Source organism: Urtica dioica, chromosome 1 (assembly GCF_054948205.1).
Source record: "Urtica dioica subsp. dioica isolate 48M chromosome 1, U.dioica_male_clone48M_v1_H2, whole genome shotgun sequence".
Taxonomy (NCBI): domain Eukaryota; kingdom Viridiplantae; phylum Streptophyta; class Magnoliopsida; order Rosales; family Urticaceae; genus Urtica; species Urtica dioica.
The window spans coordinates 9,868,376-9,879,796 of record NC_142756.1 but is presented as its reverse complement, the minus strand read 5'-3'; the positions used below and the strand labels follow the sequence as shown (position 1 = coordinate 9,879,796).

At 34.7% G+C, this 11,421-nt stretch overlaps 2 protein-coding genes across 3 annotated transcripts; both read right to left on the bottom strand.

Moving 5' to 3' along the window:
* Positions 1 to 2,969: 2,969 nt before the first annotated feature.
* Positions 2,970 to 4,307, bottom strand: LOC149407095 (Plant basic secretory protein (BSP) family protein). The gene has a single exon (XM_089611036.1). The coding sequence runs from the start codon at positions 4,131 to 4,133 to the stop codon at positions 3,345 to 3,347; it is 789 nt and encodes a 262-aa protein (XP_089467162.1). The 5' UTR covers positions 4,134 to 4,307; the 3' UTR covers positions 2,970 to 3,344.
* A 3,091-nt stretch (positions 4,308 to 7,398) lies between these two features.
* Positions 7,399 to 11,169, bottom strand: LOC149407094 (major pollen allergen Ole e 10-like). 2 transcript variants are annotated; one of them, XM_089626005.1, is made up of 4 exons: positions 10,842 to 11,169; positions 9,116 to 9,493; positions 8,071 to 8,101; positions 7,399 to 7,955 (listed from the first exon to the last, which is right to left on the bottom strand). In XM_089626005.1, exons 1-4 carry the CDS (start codon positions 10,906 to 10,908, stop codon positions 7,790 to 7,792), a joined length of 642 nt encoding a protein of 213 aa, XP_089482131.1. In that variant the 5' UTR covers positions 10,909 to 11,169; the 3' UTR covers positions 7,399 to 7,789. The 2 variants fall into 2 exon arrangements, with proteins under 2 accessions (XP_089482131.1, XP_089482139.1); XM_089626013.1 differs by having other exon boundaries at positions 9,116 to 9,487.
* Positions 11,170 to 11,421: the final 252 nt, after the last annotated feature.

Here is an 11,421-nt window from a genome sequence, read left to right as displayed (position 1 = left end):
ATCAATATTCCAAAAGTATTAGTTTAAATTCAGTGAGATTCATTATTTATTTTTAAATTTATATTCTTATATTTAATAGTTAAAATTAAAATAAACGAATTAGGCTATTTATCAATTTCATATCGAGTTGGAATTCACTTCTCACTAGTTTGTTTTTTTTTTTTAGAAACAACAATATATATAGGTAGTCTATTGCAGATTTATGCAAGCCATAAATTTTTTGTTATTAGATTTAATTTATTTTCATCATAGAAACAATATGTGTTAAGGATAAGCTACTCAATATTTCTATTTGGATCTTGTTCAAAGTCAAGAATCACTAATAATAAATACATATTAATGGAATATTGGTATATATTGTATATATAATATCTATAGCTGGATTATATCTCTGTAAATAATTATCGATAAATTAGTTTTGCCATTTTAAATAATTATGAAATACATGTTAGTGTATTTGTTTGTAGCTGGTAGATCAATAAAATCAAAGTATCGGTAATCATTGGTGGTACTATCACTACAAAAGAGTTCAACAAGGCATAAGAATATACCTCAACACCACGTACGTACGACTCTTAACAAGTTGAACATGGATTACATGGGCATGCCTATGCTAAGACTACAACTCGTGGGTGGAGACATGGACGGAGCCAGAGAAGCTCACCAACGAGAGTTAATTTGAAAGAAAAAAAGTTTCAAGAGGGATTAATTTGTAAGTTTTTAGAGTAAAAAAATGTAATATTTTTTAAAAAATAGATCAAAAGTGCAAAAACAAATTAGTTTTTGAGGCGTTAGACATTCATGCCCAAAGACGCTTCACCATTTAGCTGAAAAAGAAAGTAGTTCAAATCCCTTTAATTTACCAACAAATTTAAAGGAAACAAGTTAATCTTCACAGCTTGCCCAATGACGAGTTCATTCGATCTTGCGGCATTTGCAGCTCATTTTCCAAGTCCACCCAAAACATCGATAGGCTTTTGAATACATGAGTACGTTAACTAGTAATAGATTTTGACATTTATTTGTTTTATTGATTGTTCAAGTAAAGTTTCACAACCACCTCGAGAAGAAGGTGGATTTGAAGGAGTGTGGGGATAATTTTTTTAGTTATGAACGCACATGTAATTAGAAAATAAATTAAACAATCAATTTATTTTAGTTTTTGACAATACACATCCAATATTTTTAAATAATTAGTTGGATTAAGGACTTTTGGATATATAGTCATGTTTGGTTGGCTGTTCCTCTGTAAGAATGTGGGAAACAAAATATTTTCAAACAACAATATTGAAAAGATTACCATTAGAGAAACTTGATAAACTAAACCTAATGTACCTCACAATTAAAAGCGAGCTTTATGGTTGTCACTTTAAGAAAACCAAGTTTTTAGATATGTAAAATGTCCAAACTATCTTTGATCAAATCTCAAAACAAACCAAATTCTATACTCATTCACTTTAGGAAAAACAAGTTTTCAGATATGTAAAATGTCTAAAATATCTTTGATAAAATCTCAAAACAAACCAAATTCTAAACTCATTCCCTTATCTGATTTCTTTATTTTCATGGCCAAACAAGTCTTTTTTTTTTTTAATTATTATTATGTATCAAAATATGATTTTTCGTGATTTTTTTTAATGTTCATCACTTTCTTAGCTAGGAATTCAAAAAAATTCAATTTATTTCAATGATTTTATCATTAATTTCACGAACATAATAAACTTCCAACTCCTAGATAAAAAAGTGATGAAAAAAATTCACGAAAAACCAATTACTTTTGTTAAATTAAAGCGCTAAACTAAAATAAACTATAATAAAGTGATTGAAAATTACTTATATTGAAGAAAACTTCAAGATCTTCAACAATACTTAAAAACAAGGATTGAAATACCGAGGAAACCGGGAGAAAACCGGTTGGTATACCGGTTTTTGGCACTTACCGGTAGCGGTATGAACGAAACCGCTAGATACCAAGAAAACCGTCGGTTACGGCAGAAAATCAGATCGGTTACCGAAACTCCTAAAACCAGGCAATTTTTTTTAATTTTTTAAAAAATCTGGCCAATTATTTTAATCTAAAAAAAATAAAAAAAATTCACCCAATGATCGTGGGCCGACTTTTGAAATTTTAAGCCAATGATCGTGGACGTTAAATAATGGAAGGTTGACTGCTCCAATGGATGTGCTAAATTGCAAAATGTGATATGTTGTTATGAAGATATTATAGATTCTTTACATCTTTATCCTATGTATGAAAACATTTTTTTTATATATATAATGATGTGTTCACTGGATACTCATCGGTAAATCTGGTATTTGCCGGTAAATCACGTCGGTAACGGTAATTTCATCGGTACAGTTTACTCTTACTTTCACTGGATACATCGGTAAACTATTTAGATCTATCGATAATCCAGCAAAATCTGAGTTCCGATATGATATCAGATTCAGTATTTCGATCTTTGTTTGAAACCCTAGCTTCTCATGGAGAGAAAGACACTGACCATGAAAAAAAAAAAAAAATACCAGAATAGAATTTAAACTAAATATGTAATTACAGTATTCGCCATAGGACAGTACGTCATCGGATCTTATACAAATCAGAAGCCATAAACATGTGAAAGTTAGAGGAAGGGTTTTTTATTTATTTATTTATTTTTTAGCAATTGTTTCCATAACAGAATATTTATTCCATTTATTTTTAAGAAGAGGTATAGCAATATGCTCTAAATTAAGACTCGAAATTTGCGATATAAAAATTTCGTGAGCTCAAGAGTCAAGATGAGCCCGTGAACTACTCATCGACCTTCTAGCGGCTCTATGGATAGTGATCAATTCGAGCTAAGACTCAAGGCCTTGTTTATTATTTATGGACGAAATACATCCTCGATGATGTGCCACAGCGGACTATCAAAATATTACCCACCAAGAACCATAGAATAGAAAATTTATTTATCATGCAATGTACGTACTGCTAGAATGCTAGAACAACAACATTCTGTAATAGGCAAACATTGAATAGAAAAATATTGAGTCGTGACTCGTGACTTATGACCCATATGCATAAACCACATATTTTATGGAAGTGACAACAATATACGATGTAACCGAACGACAAGCACACACAAATTCAACTATTTTGACCACTTAATGACCATACACAGGCTATAAATATACCTCGGTGACCAATTGATTTTATACACGTCGAAGAATAAATACGAATCACTCATTATACCTAACTTCAAAGCTCCTTTACCGAACTTTCGTGATTCAATTTGCTGAGAGACCCTGAATTAATTCATATATCCCATCAATGCACAGTGAGGAAATCTGCCAGGTGTACGCTAATTATTGGGTAAACACAGACACGTTGAAGCCGGTTTTCCTAACGCATCCTCGACCGTCCGATCAAGCCACCCGTCCCTGATCATCGCCGCGTTAAGCCGCCCGATGAACCCCCTCTCCTCCTCCTCGCAACGGCCCAACAACCTCGCGACGAATCTCGGATCCATGTCGACGAACCAATTGCTACGATAATCCCTACCGCACCTGATCGCTTCCAGTTGGTTATTTCCGCCAAACCCGGCAACTATAGCGATGTGCTCGACCACACCCGAAACAATCTCACGAGGAACACCGTCATCAGCGACCCACACGCGCGCCATGCCACGTAGGACGGCGGACCGGAAAGCCACGTCAGCGTCGGGCGCGTCCATCAGCTTGGGGCTCAGGTCGACGACGAACTCGCCACGCGCCTCGCCGGAGACGACGGAGACTCCGCCGGGGGAATCAACTCCGGCGAGACGGAGCGTGACGCGGCGCACCGGCTTGTTTTGGCCGTCGCGGAGGAGGCTCTGGACGAAGTCGCTGGCGTTGAGGAGCACGCGCTCGGCCAGGCCGTTGGAGACGTAGAAGAGGTCGAAGCGTTGGCCGGCGCGGGAATTAGTTGGGAGGTGGTTGACCACGGCGATTCGGAATCCCTTGGAGTCCTCGCGCGTGGCCCACACGGCCAGGGCGCCGAGGAGGGCGAGGAATGCGATGCGGAGAATGATTCCACCGCCGTCGGCGGTTTGGTGAGAGACGGTCCTTCTGTGAGGCAGTAGTGGAGTGGCAAGTGGGTTTGGGTCCCCCATAGAACACAGTAGAGAAGAAAAGTAGAGATTTGGATGAGAGAATGGCAAAACAAAAACGAGAGAAGGGAATATTGTGTGTGTGTGTGTGTGTGTGTGTGTGTGTGAAGAGTGGATAAATGGCGTTATTGGTGTTGTGTTTGTGTGTGAAGTGAAATGAATCGGTAATAATCAGTGAGGTAGGCCCGGTTGGCCAAAGCATTCCAGCTACCATGTGCTTGCAACGTTCGTTGTAACTTGTATTATTGACAATTATTTGTTGTATTTATTATATACAACAATATTCTGAGCAATGGTTCATTTATCGATGAAAGTAACGATGATAAAAAAAATATCGAACAACTATCAAAAACATTACATAGGACTCATCCTGAGCAAAGGTGGCCGAAGTTGTCGGAATTTCCGGTTCCAAACGCTATATTTTTGCCAACGGAAGTATAGTTCCGGTGCAAGCGTTATCGGAAGGTTCGACTACCATGGAGTCCGAGTACGAAAGTATACCCATGAAAAGAATCGTTTTCGCTAAGTTTTGCAATTTGTACGTTTTTTTTATTAATTATATGCCGTTGGATTTAAAATTCAACGGCAGAGAGTTTATCTTTTATAGTTTGTCGTGGCGAAATTGTTATTTTTTTATTTTCGTTTTTTTTTTTACGTTAACAGCTTGAAATAATCGGAAATAATATTTTCAATAACATTAACGAAAATACCATTTTCGAAAACACGAAATTTTCGATGTTAATGATCAGAAATTTCCGTTTCGATAAGATTCAAAAGTCCTCGTCGTAAACGGTCTTGCTATTACCATCTGTTGCCCAGGATGACATAAGACTCGTACGTCATGATAATTTAGGCCTTATTTAAACTTTAATTTTAATTGAGAGTAACTATTTTTATTTCATACAATTTCTTCTCAAAACATAGACCAATAAATTAAACTGTTTGACATGGTAAGTGATATATATATATATATATATATATATATATATATATATATATATATATATATATATATATATATAAGGAAATTAAAACGTTAACAAAAATGAAGACAAACGACAAAATATCAACAAAAACAATACCCAATATGACATCAATGGATGAATGACAAAACTCTAGAAAACGACAAATATAAATATAAATGACATAATTGAAAAAATGACAACTTATAAGAAATGACAAACATTTTAATAAAACACAAATGACATTTACTTTTATGCTCTTTCGTAAACGACCAAAACGACAACATTTAAAAATGAAAAATACTAATTAAAGACAACACTGCATAGAAAAAATTTATAGTTGACGGCGCATGATTGTGGGAAAATGAAATTTAATTTTCCTAAATATTGGAATTATTATTTATTAAATATGATTTGAATTTCCCTTATTTTTCAATTAATAAATATATTAGCGATAAATTTCTCAGTTTATTAAATGTTGCAAAGTTAATTTACTTCTTTTAAAAAAAATAAAACCAAATATATTAGCGATAAATTTCTCAGTTTATATTATACATTATTTTAGTGTTTTTTTTTCTTTTGTTTGTAATACATATTGATGCCGTTTTTCGATTAACATTTGATATCTCACAGGGTTCAATCTAGAGTAGGATCCTATGATCGCATGTGAAACCAAAAGTATTGAAGTCCTTAATCCCGATAGTCTCATCTTGTCAGAAAGAGATTTTCGTCCTTGTCACCTTAAAATAGAAGCAAGTGAGCTAAAGCAGCACATATAAATTTTTCTGACGCGCTCTCCGACGGTCAACAATAGTCCGATCGTTAAGTGTGAGGTGGAGGGTCTAGAGACTCATCTCTAGAATTGAGAGAGAGAGAGAGAGAGAGAGAGAGAGAGAGAGAGAGAGAGAGAGAGAGAGAGAGATGATGATGAAGGCGGAGGCAGACGAGTCATGGCGGCTAGGTGATGGAGAAAGGGCACATAGAGGGGTATGGAGACATATGACAAGGTGATGGGAAGAGCCGAAGAGATGATGAGCAATTAGGGAAAGAGGGGGAGATGATTACACGACGTCGAGGTGACGGCACGGCGGCAAGGTGAGGGAAAGTGAGCGAGTGGACAAGACAAAGTGAAGAAAAAGGGTAAATAAATAAGTTTTATCAGCACCTTGCCGTGGCGAGCATCACTTCCTCGTTGCGGCGAGCATCACTCATGCCAAGGCAAGATGTACAAAATTTGATATTTATATAAGGGTTCGCAAAAATTGTTATAGAAAGTACTCGTTTCTACTATGATTCATAATAGCCGTCATAGAAAGTAAGCTTTTACAACGTTTGTTGAAAACCATTGTAGAAACATTTACATTCTACTACGATTTTCATTAACTGTTGTCGAAGCATTACTTTCTTCAATGATTCATACTTTCTTCAACGATTTTTATGAACGATTATTGGAATCCCAGTAGTGCATTAAGACTAAATGATTGTAGTTAGTATGCTTGAGATATTGTAATACATGAAAGATAACACTAGGTCATTGAAAGCCTATTTTTATTTTTATTTTTCTTATGATTAGAATAATTCAATTATACTGAACAATTTAGAGAGTGTAAAGAATTTTATTGATCACACCAATAAATGTGATAGTTCATAACATCTATGTTCAAATATGGATTCAAATTGAGGTAAACAATATGCTCTGCATCAAATCCCATAAGCACGTATCTTGATTCTTGACAATAATTGGGTGAATATTGTCTCCTTCAATATAGGTATTAACACATTAAAAAATATCAACACCATCTTAGATTGAACCGAGAAAAGTTAGTCATCATTGTGTCGAACTGTGTTGAAAAAATAATGACAAAAGGTAATTCGATAATTTTTAGTTCTGTTGTTTGTGTTCATCGTATTTATAACGCGTTAAGTTATGTAAAATATTTTTACATCTTATTCTCTTCTTATTTTATTTTTATATTTTTGATTAATTTTGATTTAGATGTATACCTGGGAAAATCCTCAAAACCATAGATATCAATAATAGCAGTTCAAAATTCAATGTAAACCAGCATGAGAAAGTTGTGGATGCATAGTAAAATCATACTGTCTTTTGGTATGTGCTAATAGTCAACATACAATATCTTTTTTCTTGCTTTATGTTTGAACATAATGATTGCAAAATTTGTCTTCTTCATATTAGGCGCTTTAGTGGTGGTTTAGTCCTCGGAAGACATATATTAAACTAGAGAAATGTAACACCAACATTCAAGAAGAAAATTTCACTTTATTAAAAATAAATAAATTCACCCCACAAATTTAGTACAATTAAGTAGCAGCCTAGTTGGCTTTCTTGAGCTATGAGCTACCTACTAAAAAATATTCCTCTCTTGCACTAAAACAACAAAAGCAAAACCCAGACAAAAATAATACTATGGCTATGCAGGCTAAAAAAAAAAAAAAAAAAAAATCCCTTCCTATATCTCCTCTAAACAAGTTATTCTCTATTGTGAGATATCTTAAATTGGAGCTAAGTTTGTAATGCAGACATAGCTCTAATTAAACTTAAAAAAAAGTCATAAAACTAAGGATATGGACTTGGTCAACTTAGATTTATATATACATATATATATATAGAGAGAGAGAGAGAGAGAGAGAGAGAGAGAGAGACCAATTCTATTCACACAACTCTAACATTAATTCCTAAAGGAAAAACAATAGACATGTCAAGGTGAACAAACGTTGAAAAACTAAAACCGATTTTGAAGCCTGCGATGATGGCGATGGTGGAGGCAAACGTCGAGAAGGTACTGCGCCAAAAATGGTGGAACCGCTTGAATTGGTCGTATTTAGCACCGAAGAACTCGTACTGCAAATTTTCAACTTAGAATAAAGTTTTGCGCGTTTTTTTTTTTTTTTTTGCTGTGCACAAGTGGTAAGATGAAATAGCAATGAAGGAGAGACAGTCAGTTAAGTCATGCTACCTTGTTGATGGATATTGACAAGTTCCTGTACCTGAAAAAAAAAAGAGTAAAATTATGGTGAGAAAAGGGACAAATTATGAGAAATAAATGTTTGTAAATAATTTTTTTTTTAGAAATAGAACTTGTACATAAATAATAATGTACACTATATCAATGATAGAATATTTACTAATCAAATAAGTTAATTGTCTATGAAAAGAGAAAAATATGTAAAAAATTAAGTGCAATTCAAAATAGCTCGCCCATAATGAAATAACAAAAAATTAGCCAAATAAACCATCGAAAGTCTAAAAATGATTAAATAATCATTTTTTTATAATTTTTTTTTGTAAATAATCACATCAACTTATTTACGACACTCAGAAATACAAAAATACCCAAAAACATTCCTGTCTATTTTGACTTTCTTTTTTTGTCTTTTTTAGTGCCGTAAATAAATTGAGGTGACTATTTACAAAAAATTTAGAAAAAGTTGTCTAATATACAAAATACTATAAGTCAAATAATTATATAACTAAAAGACCCATTAAATAATCATCCTACTCATGAAAGTAGACAAAAAATCTAGACAAATAAGATAAACTAGACCCAGGACTCGGTACAAGAGAAAATCGCATCTCTAAAATATGAACCACTGTTTTATGCATCTTACTCCATGAAAAGCGAAGATGTGGGGCAGTTTTTACTTCCTTGAAATATAAATTGTCTTGAAAGTGCCGAAACCGTCACGACAAAAACTATGTAAAAATTGGGATGAAAACTTCAATGTGGATGCAATTCGAATGACGCGTGAGAGAAGCATCGCATCTAACGTGGGGCGATAGTGCTTAGATAATAATGATATTATATATATATATATATATATATATATATATATATATATATATATATATATACACACACACTAAAAGAATTCAAAATTATATAGTTTTAGGAAGAAAACCGATGGATTCAATTTCATGACTTTAAAATAAAATCCGATCCCCACCCATATTCTATCAATAAAGACGCATGTTATTATAATAAGATGTAAAAAAAATCTTACTAGGATTGGTGCTGGTAGTGACGGCGGTGCCACCAAAGTTGCAACTATTGGGGAGCGGGTTGCGGTGGAAGTAGGCGTTGAAGGCGTAGGAGGCGTGGGCCCGCATCGTGTCGGGGTCGTAGCAGGCGCCGCCACGCTGGATGGGGCGGCAGTCGGCCCCGCCCCGCCCGCACGCGAAGTCCAGCGCCGCCTGCAGTGCCCCCCGCGACGCCCCCTCGCTCGCCACGCACCAGCTCCCCGCCGCTGCTGACGTCACCAGGCTCGGCGGAGGAGCTGGGGCCCCCGCCTTCGGGTTCGTCATGGTCGGCACCGTCGCGATCGGCGTCGTTATGTCCCTTTTGCTGCTCGATAGGCTTGCTCTAATTCTTAAGCCTGTGGCTACGTAATTATTTATTGTGTTTTAAATTGAACGACTCGACGTTGAGCACGGGAAAACGGTAGATATTGAAATTCCACTTTTAATAGGACGGAATTTCGGCAAGCGAGACTCTAAATTTAAATTTAGGAGGGATAAAGTGACTTTTATAGGGACTAATTTATAAATTTTCAAGATAAATTGAGGTAAAAAAATGTAAAAAAAATAAATAAATAAATTTGAAGGGGGACTCGAGCCCGTGCTAGGCCTCTATCCCTTAACAAAAGTAAGTCATCCAACCATTAAAGACTGGAATACCTACCAAACTGGAATGAAACTTTTCCGATGATTTTCGATACTAATTATAGAATTAAAAAATAAAAATAAAAAATTTAAACATAAAACATATGCTATTATAAAAAAATAAAAATAAAACTGATAGTATTGGAAACTACCGAAAATTTTATTTTCTTGAACCATCGAAATTAAGTTTTTAATTTTTTGAACAGTGTTGTAAGGAACAAAATTCCGAATTTTTTCGGTTCCGTTTGTCGAGGATTACTCAACATCTTGCTGGTAAAGGCTAAATTTAAATATATATTTTTTAAGAATGAGAGTGTGTTGCATAGTGACAAAATGACATAGACAAAGCACATGGGTGTTTTGGAAAGACTGTCGCTCAGCTACCAATAATGGGTCGTGTGTATTAGGTGGTCTAGATTTATTACCATCATTTTTTTCAAGTCTTTGGAACTGATTTAGTGTCCTGACTTCTTAAGTGGGAACAAAGATGTCATTTTTGGAATTTTGAAACCGCATTAAATAAATGGAATTATTGAATAAATTAGAATTTTAAGCCGAAAGTAGATTTAGTCTTAAATTAGTTGCGCAGAATATGATTATAAAGTGGATAAAGTTTGGATAATGAGCAATGGACAATAGTTGGAGGTTTGAAAATAAAAGCTGTGTCCCATCTTCTAATCCCATAACAGTATTTTTTTCAAATAATACAAAAAAAAAATATAAAAAAAAAATTGTGAGAAGAAGAAATGTGATTTTATGGATTTAGCATCGCAGTTTTTGGATAAACATATAACACAAACAGAGCAAGAAAAGAAACTCGGAAAAGACATGTTAATAAAGAAAATCGTAGTGGAGATTCTGTGGAAGCTAGCTATGTGAGCTCAAACAGTCACAGAGGATAAGAAGACAAAATTCACCAGTCCATAAATTTATAATGAGTGATTCAAAATGAACAGAAAAAAGAAAAGAAAAAGCTAATGGAAATCAAATATATTGATCACCAGACAGAGAGGGAAGAAAATTCAGATACACACAACGCAATAATACAAAGAAGGCAAAGCAAGTCACCTGAGCAGATGAGAGGACTCATTAGGAGTATAAGCATATGGCAATAATGAATTCTTTTCCTGATCATGCTCACTCAATAATTCTCGTCTCTCTCTCTCTCTCTCTCTCTCAATCAGGGAAAGAAAGAAAGCAGTGTATATATAAATGTGACTTGTTGAGAGGAATAGGATGTTGTACTACTTTGTCATGAGCTTAAATACACATTCAAACACCCTTTATAGTGAGAAAGATAAAGAGAAAGAGGCATGGGGTATAGGAAGGTGCAAGCAATAGAGAGTGCAAAAAAGAGGGAAAAGGTGGTGGAAAGAACAATGTTGAAAGAGAGAGAGAGAGATTGTGGGCTGGTTTAGTAGTGATGATTGTAATGATGGTGGTGATGTGTGCATTTAGCTTTTCTTTTTTTGTTTTCTCTCTCTTTCTTTTGTTTTGGTTTTTGATAGGGACTTATTCTAGTAATAAACCATTATATGGTTGGTTGTTTTCAAAAGTCTCTTTCTTTATACAAGGTCTTGACTCGAGGTTGGTTGGGTTGTCAATCTTTTCCTCGAGAAATATGGAATTTTCTGGATGTTAATCCATG

Excerpts from the sequence above, each read along its gene's own strand:
- LOC149407095 (XM_089611036.1), bottom strand. The coding sequence starts at position 4,133 with ATGGGGGACCCAAACCCACTTGCCACTCCACTACTGCCTCACAGAAGG.
- LOC149407094 (XM_089626005.1), bottom strand. The coding sequence starts at position 10,908 with ATGATCAGGAAAAGAATTCATTATTGCCATATGCTTATACTCCTAATG. Across the intron at positions 9,494-10,841 it reads GAGTCCTCTCATCTGCTCAG|CCACAGGCTTAAGAATTAGA; the intron begins GTGACTTGCTTT and ends ATAATTACGTAG. Across the intron at positions 7,956-8,070 it reads TGTCAATATCCATCAACAAG|TACGAGTTCTTCGGTGCTAA; the intron begins GTAGCATGACTT and ends GAAAATTTGCAG.